The following is a 15872-nucleotide window of genomic DNA, read 5'->3' on the forward strand; positions in this document are numbered from 1 at the left end:
GACACACACACACTGACCCCTCCAGGACTGGACAGCCCTGCTTTAAAGACCCCTGGAGACACACACACACTGACCCCTCCAGGACCAGGACTGGACAGCCCTGCTTTAAAGACCCCTGGAGACTCTGCAGACACACACACTCTCTGGGATAAAACACACAAACATATAGTGAGCTTGGACTCATTAAAGGCAACAGAACAAGGAGCAGTAGTGTAAAACAGTTAAAGTTTTATTATTTACTAATTCATTATTTATTACATAACATAGCGTTATAAACATTTTCCTTGTTTTACCACAGGCTAGCAACAGACAATATGTGAGAACTCTTACCAGAGATATAGACACCACTGCCGTTATCTGTTTTAAGATTTACTCTGATTAATATCACTGTTGAGGACACAGAAAGATCAAAAAGGTGACAGGAGAGGTGTTTGACATTCCACAGAACAGCAGAGAGAGACAGACACAGTAGGGCTTTCTTTACAGCCCACCCCTGTACCGATCAGGGCTGTGCTACCGAAACCAGCCGAGAGAGACGAACACTGAAATGTAACTCGCATGCACACCAGTGGTCACGAAGCGCCCGCCCTCCCCCTAGTGGCGGGAGGCGGTACTGCAGGTATTAGCCGAGCACGCTGCCGAGTCCCTCTGTGGCAGAGCTACAGCGTCTGTGCAAGTACTAATGTGATCTGCTGCAGCCCCGGAGGGTATTCTCCTGCTGCCCCAGTCCCGGAGTATACTCTGTTACTGAGGCAGCGTACTGGAGTGTGTTCTCCTGCAGCCCCAGTCCCGGAGTATACTCTGTTACTGAGGCAGCGTACTGGAGTGTGTTCTCCTGCTGCCCCAGTCCCGGAGTATACTCTGTTACTGAGGCAGCGTACTGGAGTGTATTCTCCTGCTGCCCCAGTCCCGGAGTATACTCTGTTACTGAGGCAGCGTACTGGAGTGTGTTCTCCTGCTGCCCCAGTCCCGGAGTATACTCTGTTACTGAGGCAGCGTACTGGAGTATATTCTCCTGCAGCTCCAGTCCCGGAGTATACTCTGTTACTGAGGCAGCGTACTGGAGTGTGTTCTCCTGCTGCCCCAGTCCCGGAGTATACTCTGTTACTGAGGCAGCGTACTGGAGTGTGTTCTCCTGCAGCCCCAGTCCCGGAGTATACTCTGTTACTGAGGCAGCGTACTGGAGTGTGTTCTCCTGCAGCCCCAGTACCGGAGTATATTCTGTTACTGAGGCAGCGTACTGGAGTATATTCTCCAGCTACCCCAGTCCCAGAGTATACTCTGTTACTGAGGCAGCGTACTGGAGTGTATTCTCCTGCAGCCCTAGTACTGGAGTATACTCTGTTACTAAGGCAGCGTACTGGAGTGTATTCTCCTGCAGCCCCAGTACCGGAGTATATTCTGTTACTGAGGCAGTGTACTGGAGTATATTCTCCTGGAGCCCCAGTCCCGGAGTATACTCTGTTACTGATGCAGCATACTGGAGTATATTCTCCTGCTGCCCCAGTACTGGAGTATACTCTGTTACTGATGCAGCGTACTGGAGTATATTCTCCTGCTGCCCCAGTACTGGAGTATACTCTGTTACTGAGGCAGCGAACTGGAGTATATTCTCCTGGAGCCTCAGTACTGGAGTATACTCTGTTACTGAGGCAGCGTACTGGAGTGTATTCTCCTGCAGCCCCAGTACTGGAGTATACTCTGTTACTGATGCAGCGTACTGGAGTAAATTCTCCTGGAGCCTCAGTACTGGAGTATACTCTGTTACTGATGCAGCGTACTGGAGTAAATTCTCCTGCTGCCCTAGTACTGTAGTATACTCTAATAATTGTAGAATTGTGAAGCCCGTGTTTGTTTCACTGAGTCCAGAGAGAGAAAAAACACAGACAGAAAGATAGATACAGAGAGAGAGAGTATCTGTCTACAATATATCTGTCTACAGTATATGTAAATATTTTATGACACGTCTTTGTTGTAAATGTCTGTAGATTTTATTTTACTTTTATTTTCTGTTTTGTTTCATGTGAATTTTTATTTGCTTTGGCAACACTGATTGTACCCATCGGTCATGCTAATAAAGCACCTCGAATTGGAATTGTAACTGAATTGAATTGAGAGAGAGAGAGACACAGAGGGACAGAGAGAGAAAGAGACTGATACAGAGGGACAGATAGAGACAGAGTCGGAGGGACAGATAGAGAGAGATACAAAAGGAAAGAGAGAGAGAAGGACACAGAGGGACAGATAGAGACAAGAGTCAGAGGGACAGATAGAGACAGTCAGAGGGACAGAGAGAAAGAGACTTATACAGAGGTACAGATAGAGACAGAGTCACAGGGACAGACAAAGAGAGACACAAAAGGACAAAGAGAGAGAAGGACACAGAGGGACAGAGAGAGAAAGAGACGGATACAGAGGGACAGAGAGAGACAGAGTCACAGGGACAGACAGAGACAGACACAAATGGACAGAGAGAGAGAGAGACAGACAGACAGAGGGCGAGAGAGAGAGAGAGAGAAGGACACAGAGGGACAGAGACACACAGAGAAAGCGGGACAGACAGACGCAGCGAGAGAGACACACGGGACAGAGCCGCGCGCCCGGTTTCCCCCCGTGACGGAGAGTCACGCGCGCGCGCGCGCACACACACACACACCACCGGGACCGGCACGGGCTGCCCGCCCGCTGCCCCGCGCCCCCCACAGCGCCCCCCGCGGCGCCCCCCGGTGGCGGCTGCTCACTTGTACAGCAGGTGCAGCCGGCTGGCGTGGCAGTTGTTGCGGCCGATCTTGTCGGACAGCGGCGCCTGGTACAGGGGCGCCAGGCTGGAGGAGTTGGGGAAGGCGGGCTGGTGGTTGTCGGAGGAGGGGGGCAGGGGGTACCCCGGCGGGGGGTGGGGCTTGCTCTCGGTGCCCGAGGGGCGGCGGCGGGACCGCAGGGCCTGGCGCTCGGCCAGCTGGTGGCGCAGCTCGGACACCCTCTCTTCTTTCTGCAGGGACAGGAGACAGGAGTGACTGGACTGACTGGACACACACACTGACTGGACTGACTGGACACGCTCGCACTGACTGGACACGCTCGCACTGACTGGACTGACTGGACACACTCACACACTGGACACGCTCGCACTGACTGGACACGCTCGCACTGACTGGACTGACTGGACACACTCACACACTGGACACGCTCGCACTGACTGGACACACTCACACACTGGACACACTCGCAGTGACTGGACTGACTGGACACACTCACACACTGGACACGCTCGCACTGACTGGACTGACTGGACACACTCACACACTGGACACACTGGCAGTGACTGGACTGACTGGACACACTCACACACTGGACACGCTCGGAGTGACTGGACTGACTGGACACACTCACACACTGGACACGCTCGCAGTGACTGGACTGACCGGACACACTCGCACTGACTGGACACACTCTGAGTGACTGGACTGACTGGACACACTCACACTGACTGGACTGGCCCTGACTGGACACACTCACACACACCGGGCCTGACTGGACACACTCGGAGTGACTGGACTGACTGGACACACTCGGAGTGACTGGACTGGCCCTGACTGGACACACTCACACACACTGGACTGGCCCTGACTGGACACACTCGGAGTGACTGGACTGGCCCTGACTGGACACACTCACACACACTGGACCGGCCCTGACTGGACACACTCGGAGTGACTGGACTGACTGGACACACTCACACACACTGGCCCTGACTGGACACACTCGGAGTGACTGGACTGACTGGACACACTCACACTGACTGGACTGGCCCTGACTGGACACACTCACACACACCGGCCCTGACTGGACACACTCACACACACCGGCCCTGACTGGACACACTCGGAGTGACTGGACTGACTGGACACACTCGGAGTGACTGGACTGGCCCTGACTGGACACACTCACACACACTGGACTGGCCCTGACTGGACACACACACACACACACACTGGACTGGCCCTGACTGGACACACTCACACACACCGGCCCTGACTGGACACACTCGGAGTGACTGGACTGACTGGACACACTCGGAGTGACTGGACTGGCCCTGACTGGACACACTCACACACACCGGCCCTGACTGGACACCACACTCGGAGTGACTGGACTGACTGGACACACTCACACACACCGGCCCTGACTGGACACACTCGGAGTGACTGGACTGACTGGACACACTCCGAGTGACTGGACTGGCCCTGACTGGACACACTCACACACACTGGACTGGCCCTGACTGGACACACTCACACACACTGGACTGGCCCTGACTGGACACACACACTGGACTGGCCCTGACTGGACACACTCACACACACCGGCCCTGACTGGACACACTCGGAGTGACTGGACTGACTGGACACACTCAGAGTGACTGGACTGGCCCTGACTGGACACACTCACACACACCGGCCCTGACTGGACACACTCGGAGTGACTGGACTGACTGGACACACTCGGAGTGACTGGACTGGCCCTGACTGGACACACTCACACACACTGGACTGGCCCTGACTGGACACACTCGGAGTGACTGGACTGACTGGACTGGCCCTGACTGGACACACTCACACACACTGGACTGGCCCTGACTGGACACACTCACACACACTGGACTGGCCCTGACTGGACACACTCACACACACTGGCCCTGACTGGACACACTCACACACACCGGGCCTGACTGGACAGTGGACCGGCCCCCGCCCCCCCGCCCTCCCCCTGACCTCGGTGATGATCTTCTCCAGCTCGCGGTTCTCCTTCTCCAGCTGGCGGGACTTCTCCTCGTCGTTGTTGTTGGTGGACGAGCCGGTCTTCATGGTGTCCTGCTGCTCGGACTGCCACTCCCCTCGCGTGATCAGCCTGCGCATCTGTGGGGACGGGGACAGGGACAGGCACGTCCGCTGAACCGCCACCGGGGGGCAGCACAGCACAGCACAGCACGGACACGACACCCCCTCCCTCCCAGACTGTAACCTCCCCTGTCCACACTCTCACTGGGCACGCTGGACAGGCTCTTACTGGACACACTGTCCAAACTCTTACTGGACACACTGTCCAAACTCTTACTGGACACACTGTCCAAACTCTTACTGGACACACTCGCCTGTCCAGACTCTTACTGGACACACTGTAGAGTCTCACCTGTCCGGACTCTTCCAGGACACACTGTAGAGACACACTCGCCTGTCCGGACTCTCACTGGACACACTGTCCACACTCACCTGTCCACACTCTCACTGGACACACTGTCCAGACTCTTACTGGACACACTGTACAGACTCGCCTGTCCACACTCTTACTGGACACACTGTCCAGACTCTTACTGGACACGCTGGACACACTCACCTGTCCAGACTCTTACTGGACACACTGTACAGACTCGCCTGTCCAGACTCTCACTGGACACACTGTACACACTCACCTGTCCAGACTCTTACTGGACACACTGTAGAGACACACTCACCTGTCCAGACTCTTACTGGACACACTGTAGAGACACACTCACCTGTCCAAACTCTTACTGGACACACTGGACACACTCGCCTGTCCAGACTCTCACTGGACACACTGTCCAGACTCTTACTGGACACACTGTACAGACTCGCCTGTCCACACTCTTACTGGACACACTGTACAGACTCTTACTGGACACACTGTACACACTCGCCTGTCCACACTCTTACTGGACACACTGTACACACTCGCCTGTCCAGACTCTTACTGGACACACTGTACAGACTCGCCTGTCCAGACTCTTACTGGACACACTGGACACACTCGCCTGTCCAGACTCTTACTGGACACACTGGACACACTCGCCTGTCCAGACTCTTACTGGACACACTGGACACACTCGCCTGTCCAGACTCTTACTGGACACACTGTACACACTCACCTGTCCAGACTCTTACTGGACACACTGGACACACTCGCCTGTCCGGACTCTTACTGGACACACTGTACACACTCACCTGTCCACACTCTCACAGGACACACTGTAGAGACTCACCTGTCCAGACTCTCACTGGACACACTGTACACACTCACCTGTCCAGACTCTCACTGGACACACTGTACACACTCACCTGTCCAGACTCTTACTGGACACACTGTACACACTCACCTGTCCAGACTCTCACTGGACACACTGTACACACTCACCTGTCCAGACTCTCACTGGACACACTGGACACACTCACAGTGTCCAGACTCTTACTGGACACACTGTACACACTCACAGTGTCCAGACTCTTATATACATACACCTGGTGTAGAGACTGATAATCATGTCCAATCAGAAGGAAAACGAGGCTGAGAGAGACAGAGTGAGGAAGAGGAGGGGTGGACTCACCTTGGGGATGAAGAGCACCACCAGAGTGATGTAGACAGAGAAGACGATGGCCAGGGCAGCAAAGGCAAACGAGGCATCCTGCTGAGAGCTGAGGATCATGGTGACCGGAGCAGTGATCATGCAGAGCACCTGAGAGAGAGAGGGGTTCACACAGACACACTGACTGGACACTCCAGTACATGAACACTGCACTGAGAGAGAGAGGGGTTCATACACACACACTGACTGGACACTCCAGTACATGAACACTGCACTGAGAGAGAGAGGGGTTCACACAGACACACTGACTGGACACTCCAGTACATGAACACTGCACTGAGAGAGAGAGGGGTTCATACACACACACACTGACTGGACACTCCAGTACATGAACACTGCACTGAGAGAGAGAGGGGTTCATACAGACACACTGACTGGACACTCCAGTACATGAACACTGCACTGAGAGAGAGAGGGGTTCATACACACACACTGACTGGACACTCCAGTACATGAACACTGCACTGAGAGAGAGAGAGGGGTTCATACAGACACACTGACTGGACACTCCAGTACATGAACACTGCACTGAGAGAGAGAGAGGGGTTCATACAGACACACTGACTGGACACTCCAGTACATGAACACTGCACTGAGAGAGAGAGGGGTTCATACAGACACACTGACTGGACACTCCAGTACATGAACACTGCACTGAGAGAGAGAGGGGTTCATACACACACACTGACTGGACACTCCAGTACATGAACACTGCACTGAGAGAGAGAGGGGTTCATACAGACACACTGACTGGACACTCCAGTACATGAACACTGCACTGAGAGAGAGAGGGGTTCACACAGACACACTGACTGGACACTCCAGGACATGAACACTGCACTGAGAGAGAGAGGGGTTCATACAGACACACTGACTGGACACTCCAGTACATGAACACTGCACTGAGAGAGAGAGGGGTTCACACAGACACACTGACTGGACACTCCAGTACATGAACACTGCACTGAGAGAGAGAGGGGTTCATACAGACACACTGACTGGACACTCCAGGACATGAACACTGCACTGAGAGAGAGAGGGGTTCACACAGACACACTGACTGGACACTCCAGTACATGAACACTGCACTGAGAGAGAGAGGGGTTCATACAGACACACTGACTGGACACTCCAGGACATGAACACTGCACTGAGAGAGAGAGGGGTTCATACAGACAGACTCACAGCCACGTTGTAGATGGCCATCCCCACGGCTCGGTGATCATTAATCTTTTCAGTAGAGATGCTCTTGGTCTCATAAGCGAGGAAAATCCCCAACAACAACAGGAGGCCCTTATAACCATAGACCACCCCTGAGAGAGAGAGAGAGAGAGAGGGGTTAACAGAGGCAAGCTGATCTGAGCTGAGAGACAGATGAGACAGGTCTCTAGCCAAGCCAGGTGGCTCACACAGAGAGAGAGAGGTGAGACAGGTGCAGTACCTAGCCAGATGTTCATCTTGCACACACAGAGAGAGAGGTGAGACAGGCACAGTACCTAGCCAGGTGTTCATCTCACACACACACAGAGAGAGGTGAGACAGGTGCAGTACCTAGCCAGGTGTTCATCTCGCACACACAGAGAGAGAGAGGTGAGACAGGTGCAGTACCTAGCCAGGTGTTCATCTCGCACGCACACACACACACAGAAAGAGGTGAGACAGGTGCAGTACCTAGCCAGGTGTTCATCTCGCACACACACACACAGAGAGAGAGGTGAGACAGGTGCAGTACCTAGCCAGGTGTTCATCTCACACACACACAGAAAGAGGTGAGACAGGTGCAGTACCTAGCCAGGTGTTCATCTCACACACACAGAGAGAGAGGTGAGACAGGTGCAGTACCTAGCCAGGTGTTCATCTCACACACACACAGAGTGAGAGGTGAGACAGGTGCAGTACCTAGCCAGGTGTTCATCTCGCGCACACACACACACAGAGTGAGAGGTGAGACAGGTGCAGTACCTAGCCAGGTGTTCATCTCGCACACACACACACAGAGAGAGGTGAGACAGGTGCAGTACCTAGCCAGGTGTTCATCTCGCACACACACACAGAGAGAGAGGTGAGACAGGTGCAGTACCTAGCCAGGTGTTCATCTCGCGCACACACACACAGAGAGAGGTGAGACAGGTGCAGTACCTAGCCAGGTGTTCATCTCGCGCACACACACACACAGAATGAGAGGTGAGACAGGTGCAGTACCTAGCCAGGTGTTCATCTCGCACACACACACACAGAGAGAGGTGAGACAGGTGCAGTACCTAGCCAGGTGTTCATCTCGCACACACACACACAGAGAGAGGTGAGACAGGTGCAGTACCTAGTCAGGTGTTCATCTCACACACACAGAGAGAGAGGTGAGACAGGTGCAGTACCTAGCCAGGTGTTCATCTCGCGCACACACAGAGAGAGAGGTGAGACAGGTGCAGTACCTAGCCAGGTGTTCATCTCGCGCACACACAGAGTGAGAGGTGAGACAGGTGCAGTACCTAGCCAGGTGTTCATCTCGCGCACACACAGAGAGAGAGGTGAGACAGGTGCAGTACCTAGCCAGGTGTTCATCTCGCGCACACACAGAGTGAGAGGTGAGACAGGTGCAGTACCTAGCCAGGTGTTCATCTCGCACACACACACACAGAGAGAGAGGTGAGACAGGTGCAGTACCTAGTCAGGTGTTCATCTCACACACACACAGAAAGAGGTGAGACAGGTGCAGTACCTAGCCAGGTGTTCATCTCGCACACACACACAGAGAGAGAGGTGAGACAGGTGCAGTACCTAGCCAGGTGTTCATCTCACACACACACAGAAAGAGGTGAGACAGGTGCAGTACCTAGCCAGGTGTTCATCTCACACACACAGAGAGAGAGGTGAGACAGGTGCAGTACCTAGCCAGGTGTTCATCTCGCGCACACACAGAGTGAGAGGTGAGACAGGTGCAGTACCTAGCCAGATGTTCATCTCGCACACACACACACAGAGAGAGAGGTGAGACAGGTGCAGTACCTAGCCAGGTGTTCATCTTGTCTGAGCTGCAGTGCTCCAGCAGGGGCTGGATCAGCACGTCTATGTCTCCCTTGGGTGCCTCCTTGGTGAACTCCTGCAGGGAGGAGAGAGCAGAGAGGCTCAGTGGGAGGGGCCGATCGAGACCCCCCCCCGGGGCGGGCCGGACCGCCTACCTCTACGGTGATGTGCAGGGGGTCCACGATCTGCCAGACCATCAGCGACAGGACGTCTACGGCCAGCAGCACGCCCACCGTGGCGTACAGCTTCCAGGGCTCCAGGTGCTGCTGGGATACAGGAGGACCCGGACACGTCAGCGCGGGGGGGGCCAGACAGCGTGGCGGTCACTCAGGGTGGTGGACAGTGGGCCAGTCAGCGTGGCGGTCACTCAGGGTGGTGGACAGTGGGCCAGTCAGCGTGGCGGTCACTCAGGGTGGTGGACAGTGGGTCAGTCAGCGTGGCGGTCACTCAGGGTGGTGGACAGTGGGTCAGTCAGCGTGGCGGTCACTCATGGTGGTGGACAGTGGGCCAGTCAGCTTGGCGGTCACTCAGGGTGGTGGACAGTGGGCCAGTCAGCGTGGCGGTCACTCAGGGTGGTGGACAGTGGGTCAGTCAGCGTGGCGGTCACTCAGGGTGGTGGACAGTGGGCCAGTCAGCGTGGCGGTCACTCAGGGTGGTGGACAGTGTGTCGGTCAGTCAGTGGATCAGTCAGGGCAGTGGTCAGTCAGGGCAGTGGTCAGTCAGGGCAGTGGTCAGTCAGGGCAGTGGTCAGTGGGTCAGTCAGTGTGGTGCTCAGTCAGGGAAGTGGTCAGTCAGTGTGGTGGTCAGTGGGTCAGTCAGGACGGTGGTCAGTCAGTGTGGTGGTCAGTGGGTCAGTCAGGGCGGTGGTCAGTCAGTGTGGTGGTCAGTGGGTCAGTCAGTGTGGTGGTCAGTCAGGGCAGTGGTCAGTCAGTGTGGTGGTCAGTGGGTCAGTCAGGGTGGTGGGCAGTCAGGGCAGTGGTCAGTCAGGGCGGTGGTCAGTGGGTCAGTCAGTGTGGTGGTCAGTCAGGGCAGTGGTCAGTCAGTGGTCAGTCTCAGTCCCTCACCTTCCGCTTCTCCTTCTTCTCGTCCTTCTTGGTGAAGACGGTGTGGACCCACCAGATCTTCGTGAACATGCTGCCGTAGGCCAGGCTGAAGCCCAGGCCCAGGAGCCAGAGACGGGCCTGAGAGAGAGAGAGAGAGAGAGAGAGAGAGAGAGAGAGAGACGGGTCAGTCAGCACACAGGCCAGGCTGAAGCCCAGGCCCAGGAGCCAGAGACGGGCCTGAGAGAGAGAGAGAGAGAGACGGGTCAGTCAGCACACAGGCCAGGCTGAATCCCAGGCCCAGGAGCCAGAGACGGGCCTGAGAGAGAGAGAGAGAGAGAGAGAGAGAGAGACGGGTCAGTCAGCACACAGGCCAGGCTGAAGCCCAGGCCCAGGAGCCAGAGACGGGCCTGAGAGAGAGAGAGAGAGAGAGAGAGAGAGAGACGGGTCAGTCAGCACACAGGCCAGGCTGAAGCCCAGGCCCAGGAGCCAGAGACGGGCCTGAGAGAGAGAGAGAGAGAGAGAGAGAGAGAGACAGGTCAGTCAGCACACAGGCCAGGCTGAAGCCCAGGCCCAGGAGCCAGAGACGGGCCTGAGAGAGACCAGAAGTTTCCCATCGTTAATACCTGTCCCGATAACAGAAGCTACTATGAGCTACACAGAGAGAGCTGGGAGTCTGGAGCAGGTATAGAGGGCCCTGTGTCTTTCCCTTTGACCCTTCTAGAAGAGTCTGGAACCGACCGTGTCGTAAAACAAAGAGCGGATTATTTCAACCGCAGCGGGACCTTTAATTGGTTAACGAGGGCCTCCTGACTTCGTTAACCAATTAAGGGACTGAATCGGGCTGGGGACGACGGGGGGCGACCGGACTGGGCGCGGGCGGGCGGCGGACCTGACAGACGAAGGGAAACCGGCTGCGGCGGACGTGGTTGCCGTCGATGCCCAGGGGGAAGACCGCCGCCAGAGCCATCATGCAGCCCACTGCCGTCATGTTGTTGAGATAGGGCTGGGAGTTCTGGATGTACCTGGGAGAGAGAGAGGGAGGGGGAGATACAGGTATAGAGAAACATTCTTCCCGAAATTCAGAAATCTAGTCCCAGAGTTCCCACACCTGCCAGAGTCACAACGGGTCCCAATCCTACTGGGTGAGGGAGGAGGGAACTCAGTTGATCTGGCAGCCCAGTATGTGATCTCCTGTTCCAGCCTGAGGAACAGTGAGGCTGTCTCCCAATAATGCTCCAGCTGCCTACAGAATATGTCAATATTTTATAATATGTCTTTGTTGTAAATGTCTGTAGATTTTATTTTACTTCTATTTTTTGTTTTGTTCCATGTTAATTTTATTATTTTTATTTGCTTAGGCAACACTGATTGTACCCATCGGTCATGCTAATAAAGCACCTTGAATTGAACTGAATTACAGGAGAGAGAGGAGAGAGAGAGACAGGAGAGAGAGAGAGACAGGAGAGAAGAGAGAGAGAGACAGGAGAGAGAGAGACAGGAGAAGAGAGAGGGAGAGAGAGGGGAGAGAGGGGAGAGGGAGAGGAGAGGGAGGAGAGGGAGAGAGAGGAGAGAGAGGGGAGGGAGAGGAGAGGGAGAAAGAGGAGAGAGAGGAGAGGGAGAGAGGGGAGAGAGGGGAGAGAGAGAGACAGTAGAGAGAGGGAGGAGAGAGAGAGACAGGAGAGAGAAGAGAGAGACGGGAGAGAGACGGGAGAGGAGAGAGAGAGAGGGAGGAGAGAGATACAGGAGAGAGGAGAGAGACAGGAGAGAGAGAGAGGAGAGAGAAACAGGAGAGGGAGGAGAGAGAGGAGAGAGAGAGGAGAGAGAGAGAGAGGAGAGAGAGAGAAGAGGGAGAGAGGGAGGAGAGAGAGAGAGGAGAGAGGGGAGAGGGAGAGAGGCGTGAACACACTGTCACGCACCCGGGGAGACGACACTGTGAAAACCGTGACTCGGCACCCCCAGGATCTCCCCCAGGGGCTGGCACAACGAGGGGCTCGCTCTCTGGCACAGGAGTGATCGCCCGGGGGCGCTCACTGATCACACCGGACGACACAGGCCGCCCCACCTGCGCCGCTTTCGCCACGAGGCGTTTCGGGGGCCCTGGCGTTGGGGTCACCCGGAGGACCCCCCCCAGACGCCCCGGCGGCACCGACCTGACGTTGCTGTTGTAGATGTTGAAGGTCAGGCAGATGATGCCCAGCAGGATGCCCAGCCCGGCGAAGACGGCCACCGAGACGAAGAGCTTCTGGGACAGGTAGCGGTACTCCTCGATCACCTTCGTCTGGTCAGCGGGGGGCGCCGGACCTGAGGGAGGGAGGGAGGGCACTTCGTGTCCCGGGTTCAAATGATCTCCAGGTCGATTTCCACTCAGAACCAGTCGTCGAGTAGGACGTCTCAGTGGATACGGGACCTGAGGCTTTGAAGCTGCAACCCTCTGGTCCTACAGCAGAGGGTTTTTACTTTTGAAGAGAAATATCTCAAATGCTTTTAGATATCCTTCTGCCAGGAGGAAAGATTCCTTCGAGATAGGTTTTGGAAGGATACCGATGCACAGGTCCACACTTGGATATGGAACTGTAGTGAAGTCAGTTCATTCAATTACAGGGAAAAATCAGTTCAATTCTGTTTCTGCGTTTGTCCAGTTTATAGGCTGCAGGTGCCAGGACGCGTCAGCAGAGGGCGCTGTTGTATCACTGCTGATACCAAGGTGACATTGCACCACCGGCTTGTGTGTGATCACGTCTCTCTCTCTCTGTATCCGCAGCAAGTTCGGGGTTTTCGTCTTGCACAGTGACTTAAGTTCTAGGTGATCAGACTGAGTGTCTCTCCAGTCCTGTACAGATCTGAGGAGGAGGAGTGTGAGGGTGAAGCTGGAGGTGATCAGACTGAGTGTCTCTCCAGTCCTGTACAGATCTGAGGAGGAGGAGGAGTGCGAGGGTGAAGCTGGAGGTGATCAGACTGAGTGTCTCTCCAGTCCTGTACAGATCTGAGGAGGAGGAGTGTGAGGGTGAAGCTGGAGGTGATCAGACTGAGTGTCTCTCCAGTCCTGTACAGATCTGAGGAGGAGGAGGAGTGTGAGGGTGAAGCTGGAGGTGATCAGACTGAGTGTCTCTCCAGTCCTGTACAGATCTGAGGAGGAGGAGGAGTGTGAGGGTGAAGCTGGAGGTGATCAGACTGAGTGTCTCTCCAGTCCTGTACAGATCTGAGGAGGAGGAGTGTGAGGGTGAAGCTGGAGGTGATCAGACTGAGTGTCTCTCCAGTCCTGTACAGATCTGAGGAGGAGTGTGAGGGTGAAGCTGGAGGTGATCAGACTGAGTGTCTCTCCAGTCCTGTACAGATCTGAGGAGGAGGAGTGTGAGGGTGAAGCTGGAGGTGATCAGACTGAGTGTCTCTCCAGTCCTGTACAGATCTGAGGAGGAGGAGGAGTGTGAGGGTGAAGCTGGAGGTGATCAGACTGAGTGTCTCTCCAGTCCTGTACAGATCTGAGGAGGAGGAGGAGTGTGAGGGTGAAGCTGGAGGTGATCAGACTGAGTGTCTCTCCAGTCCTGTACAGATCTGAGGAGGAGGAGTGTGAGGGTGAAGCTGGAGGTGATCAGACTGAGTGTCTCTCCAGTCCTGTACAGATCTGAGGAGGAGGAGTGTGAGGGTGAAGCTGGAGGTGATCAGACTGAGTGTCTCTCCAGTCCTGTACAGATCTGAGGAGGAGGAGGAGGAGTGTGAGGGTGAGGCTGGAGGTGATCAGACTGAGTGTCTCTCCAGTCCTGTACAGATCGGAGGAGGAGGAGTGTGAGGGTGAAGCTGGAGGTGATCAGACTGAGTGTCTCTCCAGTCCTGTACAGATCTGAGGAGGAGGAGGAGTGTGAGGGTGAGGCTGGAGGTGATCAGACTGAGTGTCTCTCCAGTCCTGTACAGATCTGAGGAGGAGGAGGCGTGTGAGGGTGAAGCTGGAGGTGATCAGACTGAGTGTCTCTCCAGTCCTGTACAGATCTGAGGAGGAGGAGTGTGAGGGTGAAGCTGGAGGTGATCAGACTGAGTGTCTCTCCAGTCCTGTACAGATCTGAGGAGGAGGAGGAGTGTGAGGGTGAAGCTGGAGGTGATCAGACTGAGTGTCTCTCCAGTCCTGTACAGATCTGAGGAGGAGGAGGAGTGTGAGGGTGAAGCTGGAGGTGATCAGACTGAGTGTCTCTCCAGTCCTGTACAGATCTGAGGAGGAGGAGGAGTGTGAGGGTGAAGCTGGAGGCGATCAGACTGAGTGTCTCTCCAGTCCTGTACAGATCTGAGGAGGAGGAGTGTGAGGGTGAAGCTGGAGGTGATCAGACTGAGTGTCTCTCCAGTCCTGTACAGATCTGAGGAGGAGGAGTGTGAGGGTGAGGCTGGAGGTGATCAGACTGAGTGTCTCTCCAGTCCTGTACAGATCTGAGGAGGAGGAGGAGTGTGAGGGTGAAGCTGGAGGTGATCAGACTGAGTGTCTCTCCAGTCCTGTACAGATCTGAGGAGGAGGAGTGTGAGGGTGAAGCTGGAGGTGATCAGACTGAGTGTCTCTCCAGTCCTGTACAGATCTGAGGAGGAGGAGTGTGAGGGTGAAGCTGGAGGTGATCAGACTGAGTGTCTCTCCAGTCCTGTACAGATCTGAGGAGGAGGAGTGTGAGGGTGAGGCTGGAGGTGATCAGACTGAGTGTCTCTCCAGTCCTGTACAGATCTGAGGAGGAGGAGGAGGAGTGTGAGGGTGAAGCTGGAGGTGATCAGACTGAGTGTCTCTCCAGTCCTGTACAGATCTGAGGAGGAGGAGTGTGAGGGTGAAGCTGGAGGTGATCAGACTGAGTGTCTCTCCAGTCCTGTACAGATCTGAGGAGGAGGAGGAGGAGTGTAAGTGTTAATGCACGGAGGAGCAGGGGTCAGTGTGCTACAGATCCATGGAGGACGCAGGTTCTCAGGCGAAGGTTCAAAGCCCTCTCGCTCTCTCACCGGGCTCCTGTCCTGCACTGGTCACCGAAATCTACCTCCCCCTCTCCTGCCACCCCCCCCCTCCCCCATCCTCACCCACCTCCCCTTCTGTAAACCTCTCTCCTCTCCCCCCCACCACCACCACCACCACCAACAACCCTCCCCTCTCTCTCCCTCTCTCCCTCTCGTCCTTGAGCGTTGTCACAGGACGCGGGTCGCCGCGGCAACCGGGCTCCCACCAGGCGCCGCCTGCGGTTGCCGTGGCGACGCGGGCAGGGGGCGGCGGCGGTTGCCGGGGCGACCGGGGGGGGGGAGGGGGAGGCGGGCAGCGAAGGAGAGAGGGAGAGGGGGCGAGATCTGGAGAGGACGAGGGAGAGAGAGAGAGAGAGAGAGAGAGGGCACTGTCATACATCAATGTCGGCCGT

The 15872-nt window shown here is 55.5% G+C and overlaps 1 protein-coding gene across 3 annotated transcripts in view; it reads right to left on the reverse strand.

The window, feature by feature from the left end:
- Positions 1–208: 208 nt before the first annotated feature.
- The window catches only part of gabbr1b (gamma-aminobutyric acid (GABA) B receptor, 1b), a 71847-nt gene continuing 56183 nt past the window's right edge, over positions 209–15872 (reverse strand). For 2 of the 3 annotated variants that reach the window (XM_069198742.1, XM_069198741.1), the window contains 9 exons: positions 12657–12807; positions 11396–11528; positions 10528–10644; positions 9619–9729; positions 9446–9539; positions 7625–7752; positions 6401–6529; positions 4773–4916; positions 209–2989 (listed from right to left, as the gene is read on the reverse strand). In XM_069198742.1, coding sequence (XP_069054843.1) covers positions 2738–2989; positions 4773–4916; positions 6401–6529; positions 7625–7752; positions 9446–9539; positions 9619–9729; positions 10528–10644; positions 11396–11528; positions 12657–12807 — 1259 coding nt within the window. In that variant the 3' untranslated portion in view covers positions 209–2737. The remainder of the gene's footprint in view (positions 2990–4772; positions 4917–6400; positions 6530–7624; positions 7753–9445; positions 9540–9618; positions 9730–10527; positions 10645–11395; positions 11529–12656; positions 12808–15872) is intronic. The other variant, XM_069198743.1, reaches the window with a different exon arrangement.

The sequence above is a fragment of the Lepisosteus oculatus genome, chromosome 14 (assembly GCF_040954835.1).
Source record: "Lepisosteus oculatus isolate fLepOcu1 chromosome 14, fLepOcu1.hap2, whole genome shotgun sequence".
Taxonomy (NCBI): Eukaryota; Metazoa; Chordata; class Actinopteri; order Semionotiformes; family Lepisosteidae; genus Lepisosteus; species Lepisosteus oculatus.